This window comes from Ambystoma mexicanum, chromosome 3q, assembly GCF_040938575.1.
Source record: "Ambystoma mexicanum isolate Mex_15411 chromosome 3q, UKY_AmexF1_1, whole genome shotgun sequence".
Lineage (NCBI taxonomy): Eukaryota > Metazoa > Chordata > Amphibia > Caudata > Ambystomatidae > Ambystoma > Ambystoma mexicanum.
The window spans coordinates 544,046,658-544,067,097 of NC_090926.1; the positions used below are offsets into that span (position 1 = coordinate 544,046,658).

Genomic DNA, 20,440 nt, shown 5'->3' on the forward strand with positions numbered 1-20,440 from the left:
AGCTATGTCATATCACAAAAGCAAATCTAAAAAGTTAAATGTGAGCTATAAGGGAGATAAGACTAGGTGTATGGATTACTTTTATTATTTAGGTGTACGGTTTAGTAATAAATGTGCATGGATTCCACAACTCTGCAAAAGTGAAATCGCATTGAAAAGATGGTCTGGAGTAACCTTACGTGTTTCAAAACGTTTTTGGGGTCGAGTTATTGCTCTAAGAATGTATGTTTTTAGGGCTCAAGCAGTTATCTGTGGTGCTGACATTTGGGGATATATCAATATTGAACCCTCAATGGTTGGTGAAAATGGCTTTTTTAAAAAGTTATTATCCCTTTATAAAGGCACACCCACCTTTTCCCTTTATTTGGAAAGTAGCTGTTTAGGGATTGAGAAGTTAGCTATCCTTAACCCATTATGTTATGGGTATGCCTATGGTCAAAGGCTGAACTCAAAGTATATGAGAAGGCCACACTTGATGTCTTGCAGTCTGACAGAGGCCATTTTTTGGTGTGTGTATAATTTTGTAAAAGATTGGTTGGGTCCTTCTATGGATTAATTAGGATGCCATTGACTGTTCCCATACCCCAAAAACAGTACAAAATACAAACAATATGCCAATTGTAACACAATGAAAGCATACAATCATAAATACCTCACCAAAGTTGACAGTTATAATAAAAGATTGCAAGTACATTTCAATGGATGGTATATGTAAACTCATTTGAGGGCAGTAGTTTCCTGACAGTGCTATTTTTAAGTATGAGAGTAGAGGCCAATCCACTTGTGGTGAGTCCACCCACAGCAAATATATTAAGCAAGGCGATATTGTGCAAAGCCCGATCCCTTCAGTAAGGGTACTTACTATAATCCGTTTTCTGGCTTGTGCATACACTGGGCAAATAAAAATCAGGTGTGCTAGGTCCCCGTATGAAGCTTCACTTACCGGGCAAGTTAGATCTGCACCCCCGCCCGGATACCCGGGGACATAATTGTCATCATGCCACGATTGTTTGGCTTCATAATTTCTATGCTTTCTCTGTCCACATTCATACATTCATAGAGTCATAAAGGAATGCAGTCCATCAATTTATTTTTTATTTATTTGCATTTGTTAAGCGCACTTGCAGCCCGTGGGCATCAAGGCGCTGTTACAGGAATATGTAGGAACTTTTGATTAAGGTTACAGATGTCTCTTAGTTACAGAAGGCATAGACAGTGTGCAAAACAGAGAAAAACAAGATTACAGGCAAAGGCATATAAACATTGGTTAGGCATACAGCCTGCATGAAGAGAGTATATCTCTAGATGAAGAGTTTGGTTTTGAAGGCTTTCCGGAAGGCGTGGTGAGAGTCTATCATTCTTAGGTGAAAGGGCAGTGTATTCCAGTGGATGGCTGCCAGGCTGGGGAAGCTATATCCTCCAGTGCAGGCTTTTCGAATTATGGGCGTGACGATCATGTTGGAATAGCACTTCCTGAGTGGTCTAGTGGCGGTGTGCTTTGTGATTCGCTGAGCAAGGTATGGCGGAGCGATCTCATGGAGGCACTTATACGTAATTGCCAGGGTTTTGAACACAATCCTCTCTTTGACAGGGAGCCAATGGGCCTGCCTTCTAACTTCGGATATGTGATCTTTCCTGGAGGTTCCTGTGGCTGCCCTAAGGGCGTTATTTTGGATAAGCTGGAGTTTGTTTACATTTTTGCAAGATTTCCCTCGGAGGAGGGCATTGCAGTAATCAAGCCTTGAACCAATTATTGCCCTGGCAATTGTGAGGCAGTTCTGGCGTGAGAGGTAGGGTCTGGCTGCGTTGATGACTTTGGAGTAATAGGCAGATGAGGACACGATGGCCTGCCTGTCCATGGTAAGAGTGTCTTTACATTATTGGAGACCTTGATGGGGATGTTATCAATAGTGAAGGATAGGTACTATTCACCAAGGTTACCAAGTGTGGTGGGTGAACCTATGAGCAGAAGTTCTGTTTTTTCACTATTGAGGCAGAGCCAGTTGTCTGCCATCCACAATTGGATAGTGGAGTAAATGGTAGTGAGTGTTTTGGCATCAGCCTCGTAGTCTCCAGTGAGTGGAATGAGCACCTGCGTGTCATCCGCATAATTGGTGTACGAGATGAGCAGGGAGTCAAGAATGCTGAACAAAGGCCTTGTGAAGAGGTTGTAGAGTGTGAGCGCAATGCAGGAGCCCTGCGGCACACCACATTTAATGTGGCTAGGGGTGGCAGAGGCTGAGTCGGAGAAGACTCTCATGGTCCTTTCTTGGAGAAAGGAGGTAATCCAGTTGCAGGCTTTGGGGGAGAAGTTGGCTGCAGTTACCAGATGGTGGCACAGAGTGTTGCAATGTACTAGGTCAAAAGCAGTGAATAAGTCAAAGAGCAAAAGGAGCACAGTTTTGTCTGTGTCTCTTAGATCGTCCATTTGATTCTAAATTTCCAGGAGAGCCGTTTCTGTGCCATGTTGTGGGCGGAATCCAGATTGCCGCAGGCCGAGAAGCCGGTTGTCTTACAAGAATTTTTGGACTTGCATGTAGGCTCCTTTGTCAAGGATTTTAAGTAGGAAGGGGACGGTGGTAATGGGCCGATAGTTCCCTAGGACCAATGGGTCTAGGGAAGGTTTTTTTAGAAGCCGGCGGACCCATTCTTCCTTGAGTCGAGTTGGAACGTGACCAGCCTGGAAGGATGAATTGATGAAGGTGGTTACGAAGGGTGCTAGGATGTGGGCCAAGTCTTTGATGAGTTGGGTGGGACAAGCGTCCCCCTTGCTGTTAGACGGTTTAATAGATTTGAGGAGGGAGATGACTTCCAGCTCAGTCATGTCCTTAAAGTCAAGGGGGTGGAGGACTCAGTTTTGGTGGTCGGGGGCGTTCTGCTGTGAAGGTTGGAAATGTAGCGGTTGAGGGAATTTTGATGTCCACAAATTTTGTTTTGAAGCAGGTCAAGTTTGTCTAGCATGGCCGTTTGAATGCTGTTGCACCATCTTTTGTCCTTGAGGGGGGAGGGGCGGGGGAGAGGCGGGTTTCTCCAACTCCCTAAAGATGGTGAAGATTTCTGTGGAACTTGATTTAGAGTCATTGATCCTAGAATTGTAGGATGCAGCTTTGGCTCTGGTAATGTTGGCTTTATAAAATATGGAGATGGCCATGAAGGAATTTCTGGTAGATTCAGAAGGGTTGGTTTTCCATGCCGAGAGAGCATGCCTCTTCTGAGAATGTTGATCAAGTAGCTCTTTAGAGAACCAGGAGTTGGAGTGTTTGGCTTTTTTGTGCTTTTTTAAGTGTAAGTGGTGCAATAGAATCCACTGCTTGAGTGATGACCTCTTTGAAGATGTTAGCCAAGGACTCTGGTTATTGGGGAATGGGGCCGGCAAAGCTGCAGTAAGGAGGAACGGTGATAGATTTTCAACTGTCAATTGGCGTGAGCTCCTTGCAAGGGCTGCCGGACAGGGGGCGATAGGCTTGAGGGGCCCTTTCTTGGTGTTAAGGTTTGTTTATTTTTTTTATTTTAACATTTTTTTTTTGTTTTTTTTAAAGCGCTCACACAGCCCACAGGCATCAAGATGCTGTTACAGGATTTGTTTGTTTTTTGGATGCGTAATTGTTTTTTTTTTTGTCTTAGTTGCGTATTTATAACGCGCTTAAACACCCAGAGGTTTCTAAGCGCGGACCCGGGGATCGAACCTGTGTTGCTTCGTGTCGTCTTCCTTCCAAGGCGCGCACGTTGCCGCTGAGCTATCCTCCCGGGACATAAGGTTGAATTGAATGTAGTGATGGTCGGACCAGGGGATGGGGGAGTTGGCGGTGATTTGGGTAGAGCAGTTATGGTGGCTGATCCAGTCAAGTGTGCGCCCTTTGGTGTGAGTTGGTCCTGAGGTAGAATGTGAGAAGCCCAGGGTAGATAGGGCTTTTTTGAGGGATTTGCCGTGGGGGTCCTTAGGGTCATTAAGGCCCAGGTTAAGATATCCCAAGAGAATGACTTGAGATGTCTTTTTTATGTTATCAGATAATGAGAGGATGAGGGTGTCCTGGAAGTCTGTGATGGGACCCGGTGGTCTGTAGACAATGTGCATAGCTATAGTGCAATTGTGGGAGACATTGATTTTCAGTGGGAGATGGTCACACTGGTGATCAAATTGCCCTTCCACTTCTCTGATAGCAAGGGTTTCCCTAGCAATGAGTGCCACACCACCACCTCTCTGACAGGTGCAATCTTTTCTGAAAAGGGAATACCCCACTGGGATAGCGAGAGCTAGTGCCGGGCCAGAACTTTCATTAAGCCATATCTCAGTAATTATTAAGAGGTCAAGGTTGTCTTTGATGATCAGGTCATTAATGTCAAGGGCATGGACAGGAACTGAGCAAGCATTGACGAGAGCACAACTGAGAGTGAGAGTAGGGCTGGAAGTATCCTTCATAGTGGCCGGTGGGGCTGTGGGGGCCTTAGGGTCATGGTCAGCATTAAGCATGGGTGCCACAGGGGGCTCGGGCAGAGTATACAATGCAGGGTCAACATTAAGCATGGGTGCTACAAGGGGCTCAGGCAGAGTAAACAATGCAGGGTCAATATTAAGCATGGGTGCCACAGGGGGCTCAGGCAGAGTATACAATGCAGGCTCAACATTAAGCATGGGTGCCACAGGGGGCTCAGGCAGAGTAAACAATGCAGGGTCAACATTAAGCATGGGTGCCACAGGGGGCTCAGGCAGAGTATACAATGCCGGGACAGCATTAAGCATGGGTGCCACAGGGGGCTCAGGCAGAGTATACTATTCAGTGTCAACATTAAGCATGGGTGCTACAGGGGGCTCAGGCAGAGTATACAATGCCGGGACAGCATTAAGCATGGGTGGCACAGGGGGCTCAGGGAGAGTATACAATGCAGCTTCAACATTTAGCATGGGTGCCACAGGGGGCTCAGGCAGAGTATACAATGCAGGGTCAAGTGTTAGTTGAGTTCTGGGCAAGGTACTCACGGAGAGGGTGTGTAGCTGCTGTACGGCATAGAGAGTCACAAGTGTGGGCATGTGCCCTACTCTGGCTACAGGAGGAGGCATAGAGGCTCCTGCATGGGTCTGATCTTGGGGCTGGCCCTTAAAGGGACTGGGCTTGTGTGCCCTGGCCTGAGTCACATTTATTTCTCCCCGAAAGAGCAGTCTGCTGGATGGGTACACATGTGTTGTATTGATCACCGTCACCTGTTTATTAATATGAGACAACCCTGGGATCTTGTCTCCCGGGTCCTTATCTGTCCAAAAATGATCAATTCATGGGTGAGTGATGCTTTGCCTTTATCCTGTTGCCTGCGCCAGTGCAATACTGGCTGCAGGGAAATCATGTCACCAATTAGTTGGAACCCCAATTCCAAATATACTCCAAAATTCAGAGCTGAGGCTGGCAGCCCCAACATGTTCTTCAGGAATTGTTTCTCCAGGATTTGGACCTCACTAACATTTGAGCGACCCCATAGTTCCATTCCAAATGTAGCAACCAAAGCTGCTTTTCCCTTATACAGCTTCAGCAAAGGGGCAACTGGCTTTGCTTTAAACATGGACATGGCCCTAGGGACTCCACCCAAAGCCTGCTTGAACTGCCGGGCCTGTTTGGTTACATCGGCCATGGCACCAGCGGTGGTGGAGAATCGAACCTCTAGGTAGTCAAAGATGTCGACCCTGGAGATAACACTGTCCATGCAGTTTATGGTCCTAACATGGATCCTCTGTCTCCCCTTCCAACAGGCCATCACCGCTGACTTTGTTGCATTTACCACCAAGTCAAACGTCTCCATAAAAATGCCATATTCCAAGATGAGGGTCTGCAAAGCTCTTGGTGTGTGGGCCATCAGGACAGAATCATCCACATACACTAGGACCGGTAGGGGCCGGTCCGCCAATTTTTGGGACGTCAGGAGAAGATTTTAAAAGGTGCTTGTGAAGACCAATTATTTATAGGCAAAAAAGTAGGGGCGTCAACACACATCCCTGGCGCACCCCCAATTCTACTGGAAAAGTACACGTACAGTGCCCATTGGCACCACTCCACACACAAGCTTGTGTGTTACCATTCAACCTGGCCAAAAGGTTCAGAGGGCCCCCTGGCAATCCATGGACCTGAGCATGTCCCACAGCTTTGCACGACTGACTTTGTCAAATGCCGTGCTTAGATCCATGAATGCCAAATAGATGGGCTCCTCCTTCAAGTAACAGGAATGTGCCATTACCAAATAGAGGTTAAGTACCTGCTTGGATATGCCCAGCCCTGGCCTAAATCCTAGCTCGACAGGAGAGAGGACTCTGCTACTCACTAACCAGTCCTCCCGCCAAGCCAAAATGGCACAACCGAATATTGTGTGATATAGGTCTGTACGAAGCAGGGGAAGCCCGAGATCCCTTCTTGTATATTGGTTGAATAACCATCTTGGACCATGAGGGTGGGATTGCCCCACCCGCACATATTGCATTGAAACCTTGTGTGAGTAATGGAGCCCTGAGGTCGGGGGCCATGACAAATAAGTCTGTCGGGACATTATCTGGGCCCATAGCTCGAATTAAACACTTCCTCTTGTATTATTGTTATCTCTTTTATCCTCCACCAAAACTAGAATCATCCTTAACATTAGCAGTGCCTTTCACATGTACACAGTGACTTGAATTTACTTTATCGTAGCAGAACGCAAGGCATCCAAGCCACAATCTGGTGCCCCTCGTCTGCATTTGTGTTTACAACTTTGTCATGGTGATGCCCGCAATGAAACTGAGGCTCCTCTCAAGATTACACAGCGGCCCTCTTAGCCTGGTGTGGGAGTCAGGCACATCTAATGCCCCCGCTCCAGGAGCTGCTGATACATCACTTTGTGTCATTGTACTACTTATTCCCTGATGAACTATATTTGACTGTATTACTCGTGAGCATTTCCTGCTAATTAAAACTAAGTGGATTCTGTACATGAACCTTAATGAATTATTAAACAGAAAATAATCAATATGATCAACATACTAAAATTAATCCTTGCTGATACCATTCATCCATAAATTCCAAACCTCAAATACACACATCTTCTTGTATAGGAGCAGACTTATACTGGCCCTACTCTCTGCACTCGGATTCCTCATCTCAGATGCATCACGAAGTGAAAAGCCTATGCGATCATTCCGGCACCTTCAGGACACATTTTTAATTATTAGCATGCGCTGACTGCCAAACAGAGTGTCTCTTGCACCACTTGTAACTTGTATGTGCATAATACCAATAGTTTGGGACCATTATTATACTCAATATCCCTATTCTCATACTCCACTGCACTACCTTTGACCCTCAAGCTCTGCTCATCGTAAAGCTACCAAACCTTCTTCTGCAATTATACATCCAACAAAAAAGGGTTCTCCCAATTATATGCATGCAGGTAGTTCTATATGCCTCCCAGACCAGATCGCCAGTCACAGTCTGTCCCACTATGATAGGAGTTTTTCAATTTCATAGAAATTACATTGCAATCGTAATCTTATACTTTCCATTACAGTTTCCTCCTGAATCTCTGGTCTGTTCACAATCTGATTCATGTTGATGGATAGCCTACAGGAAGCATGTTAGATCCTAATCTATGTTCATACCTATTGGTTTCAATGAGTCTAGGTGTTCTATCCAATTAATCTCTCTAACAATCTCCTTTGTATAATGCCACCTCTCTTTGGCATCACTACTTTCTACAGAATCACACATTGTGCTTGTTCAATACTGTGCTAGCCGTATTGCACAAGTATAATTTGTCATTCTGGAGAAAGTAGTGATGTCAAAAAGAGGTGACGAAATGCAAAGGAGATTGTTACAGAGAGATATGAATTGGATGGAACACCTAGAACTTGATCTTTGCATCAGAAGTATTTGTGAAGTAATACACATAAAAACAGGAGCATGGGGAACACCTGCTTCACTGTTGGGTTACTCTCTTTTCTACTATCTGCAGATATTATTGGTGAAGAGTATGGCATGTAGCCTCTTCAATTCAATAGGAAACTACACCACATACTAATTGGTGAATTGTTTCAATTCAGAGTGGTTCCTTATTTTCCATTACAGTTATCGGTAATCCTGATGGTTATTAAATGCATTAGTAAACTGAAAGCAGCAAACTCATCTGAAAACTGTAAAGCTCACAGCATGTGTTGTGAGCTTTTTTCGATTTTTTGACTTAGACGTACATTATTTACATTGGGCCTCATTACAAATCGCCCGGTATGGAAACAAAGGTGGCGGTAAACCCGCCGCCACTGTTGTTTCCATGCCGGGCGATCACAACTCCTGCAGGCAGGAGGTGATGGTCCCGCCAGGTCTGACCTGGCAGGTTTAACACCGCCCGCCTGCAGGCGGACGAGGAAACACCAGCAGCATTACAAGATGCTGTGTCCCATAGGACTCAATGGGAATGGGGATTAACACCATTCCGCCTCCGTGATTCCCGGGAAACCGGGGTTGTAATGCCCCGGTAATTCCGGGAATCACGGAGGCAGAATGGTAATACGAGTCCGGCGGTAACCAGGCAGTTTTACCGCCTCGGTTACCGCCGGACTCGTAATGAGGCCCATTGTCTAAAATTTTAGAGACACACATGTATTTGTAGTGCTTTCATCTGTGCGGCTACTGAGTCACGCTGTATCTAGGACATTTCATGTCGGTGATTGGCATTTCTTAACATGATCTCCGTCCAGTAATTGGCATTTCTTTTCTTGTCTTTATGTTCTGATATACCAATTATTTCCACAACGAGTCGCTGCTGGCTTTTGTAACCTAACCAATCATTGGCAGCCCACCCAACCCAAACAAAAATGATTGTTAAACATATCTACATTCTTTTCCTGGTCCCCTGTATGAACCAGGATGCCGTAATCATCGCGGCCTTTCCACCACAATGAACCACATACTCTCACAGTGCTCATGCTCTGTCTTGTCAAGCAAACTCAATTGACACCCACCACACCGTCATTACCCGTTTAACAAGGATGAGATCCTTGAGCACATCTTCTGCTCCCCGCCCCGATACTTCTGTAACCCAGAAACTAACGCCCTCTTGCCTTCAGCTCCAGGTGACATCTGTCCAATATACAGTATGCCGCTTTGCTGGATGAAAAAGTAGTACTTGTCAATCACCTCCATCAATTGGAGAAGGCAAAAGAGGTGAACACTGATTTATTTAAAATAATGATTATAATAATAATTGTAAACCCTGGAATGTTCAGAGAGCATTCCCATCGTACAATCTGTATACTACACAAATCAGCATGGCACGCAGATGGGTTGGTATAGCCTGCAGATTGCTCTAGACGCTGCATTGCATGGCTACTGGCAGCATGTAGAATACCTGCTGTCAACTTCCTGTGGCCACTCAGGCAAGGTTTGTTCTAACCACTTCCAAATACTTTTATATACATCATATATTATAGAGAATGATGTGGGTTATAATAGCTTTAAACCCCACTCTCAAACTGTACAAGGCTTCAAGGTCTCGGAAACCTCCTTTAACTCAGCATCCATTGCCCATAATGTGCGGTACGGCCGTTGAGCCTGCTCTATGAAGTGTGAAAATAAAATTATTGATTATTTATAGTAAATAATAATAATAATGATGGATACCTCAATGGCAATGCAAAACCATATTGATTCTGAAATCTGCATGTAATTCCTTCCACTGCGTTTGCGCCTCTGAATTTCATAATTTGTAACTTCTGCACATTGCATTGTATTAGTGTTGTTTTCTTGTATTTGAAAATAATACCCTTTTCCTGTGTCACATGGCATGGCACACTTTAGTACATATTCAATTTTGAAATGGTGATTGCCTGATGAAATCAACATTAGGTTTGACTCATGTTGACACTTGATTTCTGTTTTTCGAAAGGTGGCGATTTCAATGGAAGAAATGCAAAGAATACATCTACGCTTCATGTTCAGGCACAGGTCATCTCAGGAATGTAAGTAAGATATAAAGAACTGCTAGCATGCAAATGTCTGTGGCTGTTTTTTATTTTGTGTTTAAATTCTCCAATTAAGAAGTTATGTGCTCAAATAGCGAGAAATTAGATCAATGTGCCTCGACAAATAACAATGCAAATAAACAAATAGGGAAATACATCAAGATGCAGGCGCTTCCCACCTATTTGGAACTCCATTGATACTCAGGTGGGAGCTCTCTACGCTTTAAGGATTAACTGAAGAGGCAAACTCCTCCATCACAAAACTGAGTGAGAGAGAGAAAGAGAGAGGCCTCATTACGAGGTTGCCGGTCCGGTAACAATGGTACCAGTATGCATGCCGGTAACGTTGATACCGGACCAACAAACTCTGAGTTGTGCTGCGGGTGCCTTTCGTTCCGCTAAGTCTGCCCCCGTGAGCACAGCATGCCTGTAGAACCGTCACCGTTACAACGGTACCGGTGATACAGGCATCCCCATTCCCATTGAGCCCTATCTTACTGTCAAGGCTACCTCCAACCTCGTAATGAGGCCCAGAGAGAATACCTGTAACCACTGTCGGCAGTAAGCCCATTGGCTAGGTTCTCTGTTTTCAGTGAAGAGTGCTTTATAAATGATGAGGCAATACTTGAATGTGAATTAACAAGCATAGGTTGCTAATATACATCTTGGAGGACTACAGGGATGTGCTTACTATTCTTATTGATGGTGATGAGGCAAGCAGATGTATGGAGAACTACTAGTTGCGCTATCATGGTGTCAAGGACGTCTTGGACGAGAGCAATGTTGTCTCTGTTATTGTGGGAGAGAACAGGGGCTGTGGCAGTTGATAGAATGTTGGACCAGAAGAAGAGTTGGGCATTTAAGAAGTTCAGTAGCAACAGACATTTGAGGGCCTTGTTGAACTCTGAAATAGATGTATGTGATCACTCCCTCCTTTCCTCCCATCTCTCCCTCTCTACCCCCAGGCCAAGCCAACCCCAACACCGCCACCTACCTTCTCGGTTATCCGGCCCATGAAGCATGTGCCAGTTGAGGCCTTCACTGCTATTTTCTGCCCCCCTCCTCCGCCTCTGGCTGACTCACATCCTGACACAGCCCTATCCATGCTCTACTCCTCTATCTCCGATACTCTTGATGCTCTTGCCCCTGTCATGAAGATCCGCCTGAAGCCCAAAGCCCAAAGCCCAAAGCCAAGTGCAATTCTTGGTACGACTCTGACCTAGCAACCGTAAATGTAAGTGCAGGGTGGCTGAGAGGAAATGGCAGGCTTCTTGTTCATCCTCTGACAAACTGGCCTGCCGCCAGCTCCAAAGGCAATACTGGCTCCATGTCCATACTAAGGAGAGAGCCCACATCCAAGCCAGTGTCTCTCCAGCATCTAGCAACTTGGCCAAACTCTTTAAAATCTGCAAGGAGATGGCCAACCCTGCTGCAGTTGCTACATCTCCTGTCGCCTTCCAGACCCTTTGCATGGCCCTTGCCTTTCACTTCATCTAAAAAACGCAGGACATCCTGTCCACCCTCTCGTTCCCTCCTCCTCCTCCTCCTCCCCCTTCTCTTTCTGCTAACTCTGGCCCTCCTTCAGTCACCCCCTACCCTCTTTGTCTTCCTTTCCTCTTTTCTCCCCTGACAAGGATTATAGACAACTCTGCTCTATGAAAGTCTCATCAAAACAGGTTCTTCCCTGTTCTTCCAAAACCATCAAGGGCCATATTGACACCCTTGAGCCTGCCCTGGCCAACCTTTGCAACCTCTACTTCACCCTAGGAGTCTTCCCCTCCCCTCTGAAGCACTCTCTTGTGAACCCTCTTCTCATAAAACCCAGAGCTGACACTTCTTGCCTGGCTAAATAATGCCCAATCTCCATCACTCCTTTCTTGGGCAAACACCTGGAAAAGCTGACCATCTCACAGCTTAACCTTCACACTGATTATGTTGGTTGTCTCCATGACCATCACTTTGGCCTTAGAGCTGCCAGAAACACAGAAACTGCTCTCCTGAGCATCTGTGAAGACCTGCTCTCCGACCTTGACTCCAACATACCTTCTGTCCTCATCCTACTTTATCTCTCTTCTGCCTTTGACATGGTCAACCATGCCACCCTGCTCAACCGTCTTCGTGACAACCTGGGTATCACTGATCAGGCTCTGACTTGGTTGACTTCTTTCTTCTCTGATCTACCCTCCCAGGTCCAACTTGGGTCCTTCCTTCCCTCTATCTCTCTCTACCTGTGGTGTTCCCCAGGTGTCTAACCTCTCTCCCTGGCTTTTCAACCAATAACTCAGTACCTATCAGCCAAGGCATTGCCACTCTCTGCTTCAATTTTCAGTGCTATGCGATGACACTCAACTCATTTTCAGCCTTCACTCTGCCACCTCTTCTGCTTCTCTCATCTTGGACTGTCTGTCTGCTATCCAGGAATGGTGTGCTACCACTTATCTCTGCCTTAATGCCAGTAAGATGGAGATTCTCCTCATTGGCACACCTGCTCCCTCCTTTCCTGTGACTCTCTGACCGGCCTCCCTTGGCCCTCTTCCTACCCCCAACTGTGAAGCTAAGAACCTCAGGATCATCTTCGACTACATAATTTCCTTTTCTGCCCACATCTCTGATGTCTCTAAAAAATCAGATTTCCAACCGCACCTCATTAGAGTTATTCTGCTTTTCCTCTCCTTCCCCCAGAAGCTTACTGTCTCTCGAGCCCTGGTTCACTCTAGGCTGGATTACTGCAAAAGCCTCTTTCTGAATATACCTGTTTCTATTCTCTGCCCTTTGCAACTCATCCAGAACAGGACTGCAAGTCTTGTCCTTGGACTCAAGCCCTGGGATTGTATCTCTCCAGCCGTGAAGTCTCTTCATTGGCTCCCAGTGGCTGCAGGGATTAATTTAAAGACCCTTTGCATTGCCCACAAGGCTTTCTGGGGCCTGGGTCCAAAATACCTTCAACTCTCCCTCCGTAAATACCTTCTCACTTGAGCTCTTCGCGCCTCCGCCTCCAACTCCCTCAGGGTCAGTTGTTTCTCCAAGCAACGAGTTGGGGGTAGATCTCTCTTTTCAGCTGGGGCCTCTGTATGTGCCCTTTCCCGGCTTACTACCTGTGAGAGAAAATAAAATAAGCAACCCCTTGTCGGGGAAGAAGGCACCGAGACCCGGCTGCAAGAGTTCAAAGGATGGTTTATTTCTCCAGCTAGGAAATAACCCAAAAAACTCCCTACCACATTTAAATCAGTGCTAGTATATATATTAATTAAAGTAACTCTAACAAAAAATGCTAAATGGACCCGATTGGCCAGGCGGTGTGGTGCTGTAGGTGTGGGTGGCATCTCTTCCTTCTGGTTGGCTGAGTGGCTGACGAGATGACAGACGTCAAATATCTTGTGCTCCACGCAGGTCAGGGTCCGGTCACTGTGGTCACTACCTAAGCTAATATGTTACATCCGAAAAACACTAAATAACAAATTATCTAAAACATTTTATGCTACTTTTCATATTTCTACACAAGTTACACATAACAATTATTGTCAGTACAATTGGGTCATTCGTGGCTTTAATTGGAGGCCTTGACCTTATTGTGCATGTAAAAGAATCACGCTGAGTTTCACATATCTGCTAGGTTTCAAACTCATTAGTACAAGTAAAAAAATATATAGTAGTAAAAATGCTTAAGGTTAGTAGTGGGTGTGTTGGGTGGGTTTCGCAGCACAGGCGAGGGTCTGGCACTTGAAAGAAATACCTTACAGGGAGCGCAGGTTCAAGATGACAATAAATTGTTCTAAAATGGGGGTGGGTGGCTGGCACGTTTATGGGGATGAATCGAGCAGAAAGTGCTTAGCTCATTCTGGTTCACATGCCAGTTCTCAGACGAGCAGTGATCTTAGAGGAAGAAAACAGTAGCATATTGATTGTTGCAACTTTCTCCGGCTTCAGCGTGAGAAATGGAAGCGCAGAGCTTTCCTTTGCAGGGGGAGTGCAAGGGTAGGGGCCAGCCAGCTGCCTGCGCGCCTTGTGTGTGTGTGTCTCTGTCCTTGGCTGCTGCGGTGGAAGGGGAGCTGAGCATTGCTGTACTATCGCAGTGAGGCCTTTTTACCCAAGATGGAGTCGAAAGGGGGCACAAAAGATGGATGCCCCGTGTCCTGCTCAGTAGTCCCATCTATGTAACAGTCAACCGTGGTTAACCTTACATAAAGGCAAGGGGCCATCCCACTACCGGAGGCACGTGGTCCAAGCCTTGTACTGAGGAGCGTACGATGCGAGGGGGCCCGAGGACCCCTCGCTCCCATACACCTCCCTGCCACTCTGAAACTTGAGGAGAGCCAGCTCCGGTTCTGCAAGCTCCTCAAGACCTTCCTCTTTGCTTCTGCCTTCTCTTCTCCTCTCCCCTGCTGGTTCAGCACCGTGCACGTGGTTACCATCTGATTTCGGGCCCAGGTACATGCCCACCCTGCCATGCACCCACACTGCCTCCTGGAAACCCTTGCACTTGGGTCTGTATCTATAACCGTACAGTTCCCTTCTCTGCACTTATCAGACACCCCTTGTCTGTGCCTTAAACCTAGCACTTACCATCTTGCTGGCTGCACTACCACTTGTTTTCTTTATCCTTTGCTCAGCACTTTCCACTTCTCCGCTCCCCCTGCACTTCCCCCTTCCCTCTCCCCTGCACTTGTGCGTTCGCAATGTCACTGGGCCTAGTAAGATCGTTGTTTTGTTCTTACTTGTTCCCCTTCCTTGGTTCTTTGCACTCTGAAACACTTGTGTATGAGCGCGATACATATAAAATATCATATCATGTCATATGTGAACACCTGGAATTTTATCTAAATTAAAATGAGAAAAGCTGTTTGATTTCACCTTTTGCCCCGAACCTTCTCTACTCAAGCAATCCAATTCTTTACCCTCCCCAACATTTGACCCTTTATCACATGGAACAACATAGCAGCAGTTGCATGTAGTGCAAAACAAACCACCAACACACAAAAAAACAATGTTCTTCAAGAATAACCCTTAATAAATATAGAAGCCAAATGGGTTGGTTGACTATGTGAGATAAAGCAGAAAAAATGCTACCCTTTCAGGGTGCAAAAGTGTGAAATGCTGGGAAATTAGTGCTTATTCTTTTATTAAATATATTTGTCACCTTACATCAAGGTCACTACATTAATTCTAACAGGAATGAACCCTCAATAGTCTGTAGATTTGCAGCACATCCATGATAAACAAAAAGTATGGATTATGGATTCCAGGTCAACGTCAGTGGACATTGCAGCATTGAAAGATTGTCACGCCTTTGTTAGTATGGAGTTGAAGTGGGTACCCATCAACATAAATAACAGGGGAGTGAGTGAGAAAATGACTACCTATGTTAAAAGGAAATGATGTTCCCTGGATAGAAAGATATGCGCTCACCATTGAGTACAGGTCCCACGTATGAGAACATAGGAGCTCCCTCGGTCTGGATAAATATGAAGGAATGCAGGAAAGTATCTTGTAATACAAATAAGTATGTTGTAGGCATAACGTCTATAGACTTAGATAACATGAATAAGTGTATATCGGCTGGGAGATTACCTTGAAGCTTTGCTGGGTTAGTCTCAGTGTAGCAGTTAAGTGCTTACTAAGTCATTTAGTAGCTAAAAACTCGAGAAAAGGGTGAACACGCAGGGAAGCTAAATACTCTGCGCTTAATTTGCAGTGCCTTAGACGTTGAGCATCAATTAGAATGCTCAAAATGAGCGCCATAGTTGTCAGCTTTAAAATATGTTGTGGCTAGCAACATAATGGGCCTCATTAGGACCCTGGCGGTGACGGTATGAACGGTGCCAGTAAGGCACCGGCATCGTTCATTCCGAGCCGCCTCATTACGAGTTCTGCTCGCGGGTTCCTGACAGCCCGCCAGGTAAGACCTAGTAAGACCTGGCTAGCTGTTAGGAACCCGCGAGCAGAACTCCTGATTGCACTGGCACCGTTGTCAACAGTGCCGGTGCAACCATGCTCCCCACCCGCATTCTGCACTAGTGGGCAGAATGGGGATCGGGAGCCCGGCAATACCGCAGGGCCGGTAGTGAGCATAGCGGTAGCCGTGCCTGTATAACAGGCACGACTACCGCCATGCACGTAATGAGGCCCAATGAACCCTAATCACGTTGTTAGGGAGAAGGGTGTTGCACGGCAGTAAAAAGTGGGCCCGTCCAGCCTAAATGAAATTGCTACATAGTGTATTTTATGAAAGAAACATTGACACAATGTTTACTACATAAGGAGCACTCAAACGATTGTCTAGCAAAATAAACATGGGTTTCAAAATGAAAAGTTAACTCAACCGAAAAAGCTGCAAAGTATATTTATGCTCATATTGTAAAAACAGAACTACTAACATTAGATTAAATATTAAGTATTGAGAAACAATCATATCATTTAGTCTCCCTCTCTTAGGCGTTCAACCTAGGAATCTGGCACATATAGAAATGTGTAGATTAATAATAACGTAATTAAGATACTAAGGGGGTAATTCATAGAATTCAGCGCACAAGTGGCGCATGCGGCTGGCGCACAGTGTGGCGTGCGAATCCCTGCGCCAGCCGCGTGCGCTAAAATCCATTTCCGCGCACAGCGTATTCATGGATTCCAGCCACCAAAACCAGCCGCGGCGCACAGTGGCGCAGCGACCCTGCAGCAGCGCCAGTTACGCCCCCAAGAACGCCTCTCGCGCAGGGAAAAGCCATCAATATACCCAATCCAGCACAAAGGGCTGTGCTAACCCTGTACCAGCACGGCAAGCGGGCTACGTGTATCACTGAGGTGCGCGGGAAGTGCCACACGTGATTTCGGCAGGGTACGTGTATTTCAGGGGTGCGCGGGAATTCCCACACGTGATTGGGGGTACGCGTATCTCAGGGGTGCGCGGGAAGTGCCACACGCGATTTCAGCAGGGTACGTGTATTTCAGGGGTGCGCGGGAAGTGCCACACGCGATTTCAGCAGGGTACGTGTATTTCAGGGGTGCGCTGGAAATTCCACACGCGATTTCATCATGGTACGTGTATTTTAGAGTGCGGGGGAAGTTTCACACGCGACATCAGCAGGGCACGTGTATTTCAGGGGTGCGCGGGAAGTTCCACACGCGATCTCATCAGGGTACGTGTATTTCGTGGTGCGGGGGAAGTTTCACACGCGATATCAGCAGGGTACGTGTATTCCAGGGGTGCGCGGGAAGTTCCACACGCAATTCCATCAGGGTACGTGTATTCCAGGGGTGCGCGGGAAGTTCCACACGGGATTCTATCAGGGTAGGTGTATTACAGGGGTGCGCGGGGAGCACCACACGTGAATTGCACGTGTGGGTCCTCCCAGGTGTTCCCTCTACACCCTCCACGGCCCCTGTAGGAGGCTCACACCACAGGGGCCTACCCTGCACATGTCCTGCAGGCACACCATCCACCATGGCCATGGCTCCCAGCCAACCCACATGTCAACTTGCACTACTGCCCACCAACGCATGTCCCCCTGAACCCCCAGCCACCAGGGGCACCCTCCACCAGGCCCCCACCCATGTCTCCCAGCACCCCCACCCCCGAGCCACCAGGGGCAGCCTCCACCAGGCCCCCACCCATGTCTCCCACCACCCCCACCCCCCAGCACTGTGGGGCACCCACCACCAGGCCCCCACCCATGTCTCCCACCACCCCCACCCCCCAGCAGTGCAGGGGCAGCCTCCACCAGGCCCCCACCCATGTCTCCCACCACCCCCACCCCCCAGCAGTGCAGGGGCAGCCTCCACCAGGCCCCCACCCATGTCTCCCACCACCCCCACCCCCCCAGCAGTGCAGGGGCGGCCTCCACCAGGCCCCCACCCATGTCTCCCACCACCCCCACCCCCCAGCACTGTGGGGCACCCACCACCAGGCCCCCACCCATGTCTCCCAGCACCCCCACCCCCCAGCAGTGCAGGGGCAGCCTCCACCAGGCCCCCACCCATGTCTCCCACCACCCCCACCCCCCAGCAGTGCAGGGGCACCCACCACCAGGCCCCCACCCATGTCCAACTCATATTCCCCAGCACCCCCACCCCCCAGCACTGTGGGACACCTGCCAGCAGGCCCCCACCCATGTCCAACTCATGTTCCCCACCACCCCCACCTCCCAGCACTATGGGGCACCTGCCAGCAGGCCCCCACCCATGTCCAACTCATGTTCCCCACCACCCCCACCCCCCAGCACTGAGGGGCACCTGCCAGCAGGCCCCCACCCATGTCCAACTCATGTTCCCCAGCACCCCCACCGCCCAGCACTGTGGGCGGTGGGGGTGCTGTGGAACATGAGTTCCAGCAGGTCCCCACCCATGTCCAACTCATGTTCCCCAGCACCCCCACCCCCAGCACTGTGGGGCACCTGCCAGCAGGCCCCCACCGATGTCCAACTCATGTTCCACACCACCCCCACCCCCCAGCACTGTGGGGCACCCACCACCAGGCCCCCACCCATGTCTCCCACCACCCCCACCCCCCAGCCACCAGGGGCAGCCTCCACCAGGCCCCCACCCATGTCTCCCACCACCCCCACGCCCCCAGTCACCAGGGGCAGCCTCCACCAGGCCCCCACCCATGTCTCCCAGCACCCCCACCCCCCAGCAGTGCAGGGGCAGCCTCCACCAGGCCCCCACCCATGTCTCCCACCACCCACACGCCCCAGCCACCAGGGGCAGCCTCCACCAGGCCCCCACCCATGTCTCCCAGCACCCCCACCCCCCAGCAGTGCAGGGGCAGCCTCCACCAGGCCCCCACCCATGTCTCCCAGCACCCGCACCCCCCAGCAGTGCAGGGGCAGCCTCCACCAGGCCCCCACCCATGTCTCCCACCACCCCCACCCCCCAGCAGTGCAGGGGCACCCACCACCAGGCCCCCACCCATGTCTCCCACCACCCCCGCCCCACCAGCAGTGCAGGGGCAGCCTCCACCAGGCCCCCACCCATGTCTCCCACCACCCCCACCCCCCAGCAGTGCAGGGGCACCCACCACCAGGCCCCCACCCATGTCTCCCACCACCCCCGCCCCACCAGCAGTGCAGGGGCAGCCTCCACCAGGCCCCCACCCATGTCTCCCACCACCCCCGCCCCACCAGCAGTGCAGGGGCGGCCTCCACCAGGCCCCCACCCATGTCTCCCACCACCCCCACCCCCCAGCACTGTGGGGCACCCACCACCAGGCCCCCACCCATGTCTCCCAGCACCCCCACCCCCCAGCAGTGCAGGGGCAGCCTCCACCAGGCCCCCACCCATGTCTCCCACCACCCCCACCCCCCAGCAGTGCAGGGGCACCCACCACCAGGCCCCCACCCATGTCCAACTCATATTCCCCAGCACCCCCACCCCCCAGCACTGTGGGGCACCTGCCAGCAGGCCCCCACCCATGTCCAACTCATGTTCCCCACCACCCCCACCTCCCAGCACTATGGGGCACCTGCCAGCAGGCCCCCACCCATGTCCAACTCATGTTCCCCACCACCCCCACCCCCCAGCACTGTGGGGCACCTGCCAGCAGGCCCCCACCCATGTCCAACTCATGTTCCCCAGCACCCCCACCGCCCAGCACTGTGGGCGGTGGGGGTGCTGTGGAACATGAGTTCCAGCAGGCCCCCACCCATGTCCAACTCATGTTCCCCAGCACCCCCACCCCCAGCACTGTGGGGCACCTGCCAGCAGGCCCCCACCGATGTCCAACTCATGTTCCACACCACCCCCACCCCCCAGCACTGTGGGGCACCCACCACCAGGCCCCCACCCATGTCTCCCACCACCCCCACCCCCCAGCCACCAGGGGCAGCCTCCACCAGGCCCCCACCCATGTCTCCCACCACCCCCACGCCCCCAGTCACCAGGGGCAGCCTCCACCAGGCCCCCACCCATGTCTCCCAGCACCCCCACCCCCCAGCAGTGCAGGGGCAGCCTCCACCAGGCCCCCACCCATGTCTCCCACCACCCACACGCCCCAGCCACCAGGGGCAGCCTCCACCAGGCCCCCACCCATGTCTCCCAGCACCCCCACCCCCCAGCAGTGCAGGGGCAGCCTCCACCAGGCCCCCACCCATGTCTCCCAGCACCCGCACCCCCCAGCAGTGCAGGGGCAGCCTCCACCAGGCCCCCACCCATGTCTCCCACCACCCCCACCCCCCAGCAGTGCAGGGGCACCCACCACCAGGCCCCCACCCATGTCTCCCACCACCCCCGCCCCACCAGCAGTGCAGGGGCAGCCTCCACCAGGCCCCCACCCATGTCTCCCAGCACCCCCACCCCCCAGCCACCAGAGGCAGCCTCCACCAGGCCCCCACCCATGTCTCCCAGCACCCCCACAACCCAGCAGTGCAGGGGCAGCCTCCACCAGGCCCCCACCCATGTCTCCCACCACCCCCACCCCCCAGCCACCAGGGGCAGCCTCCACCAGGCCCCCACCCATGTCTCCCAGCACCCCCACCCCCC

At 50.2% G+C, this 20,440-nt stretch overlaps 1 protein-coding gene across 2 annotated transcripts in view; it reads left to right on the forward strand.

Annotated features, from left to right (window-relative positions):
- The window catches only part of DOCK2 (dedicator of cytokinesis 2), a 2,833,934-nt gene that overhangs the window by 688,014 nt on the left and 2,125,480 nt on the right, over window positions 1–20,440 (forward strand). For both annotated transcript variants that reach the window (XM_069654309.1, XM_069654310.1), the window contains exon 16: window positions 9,895–9,967. In XM_069654309.1, the coding sequence (XP_069510410.1) occupies window positions 9,895–9,967 (73 nt within the window). The remainder of the gene's footprint in view (window positions 1–9,894; window positions 9,968–20,440) is intronic.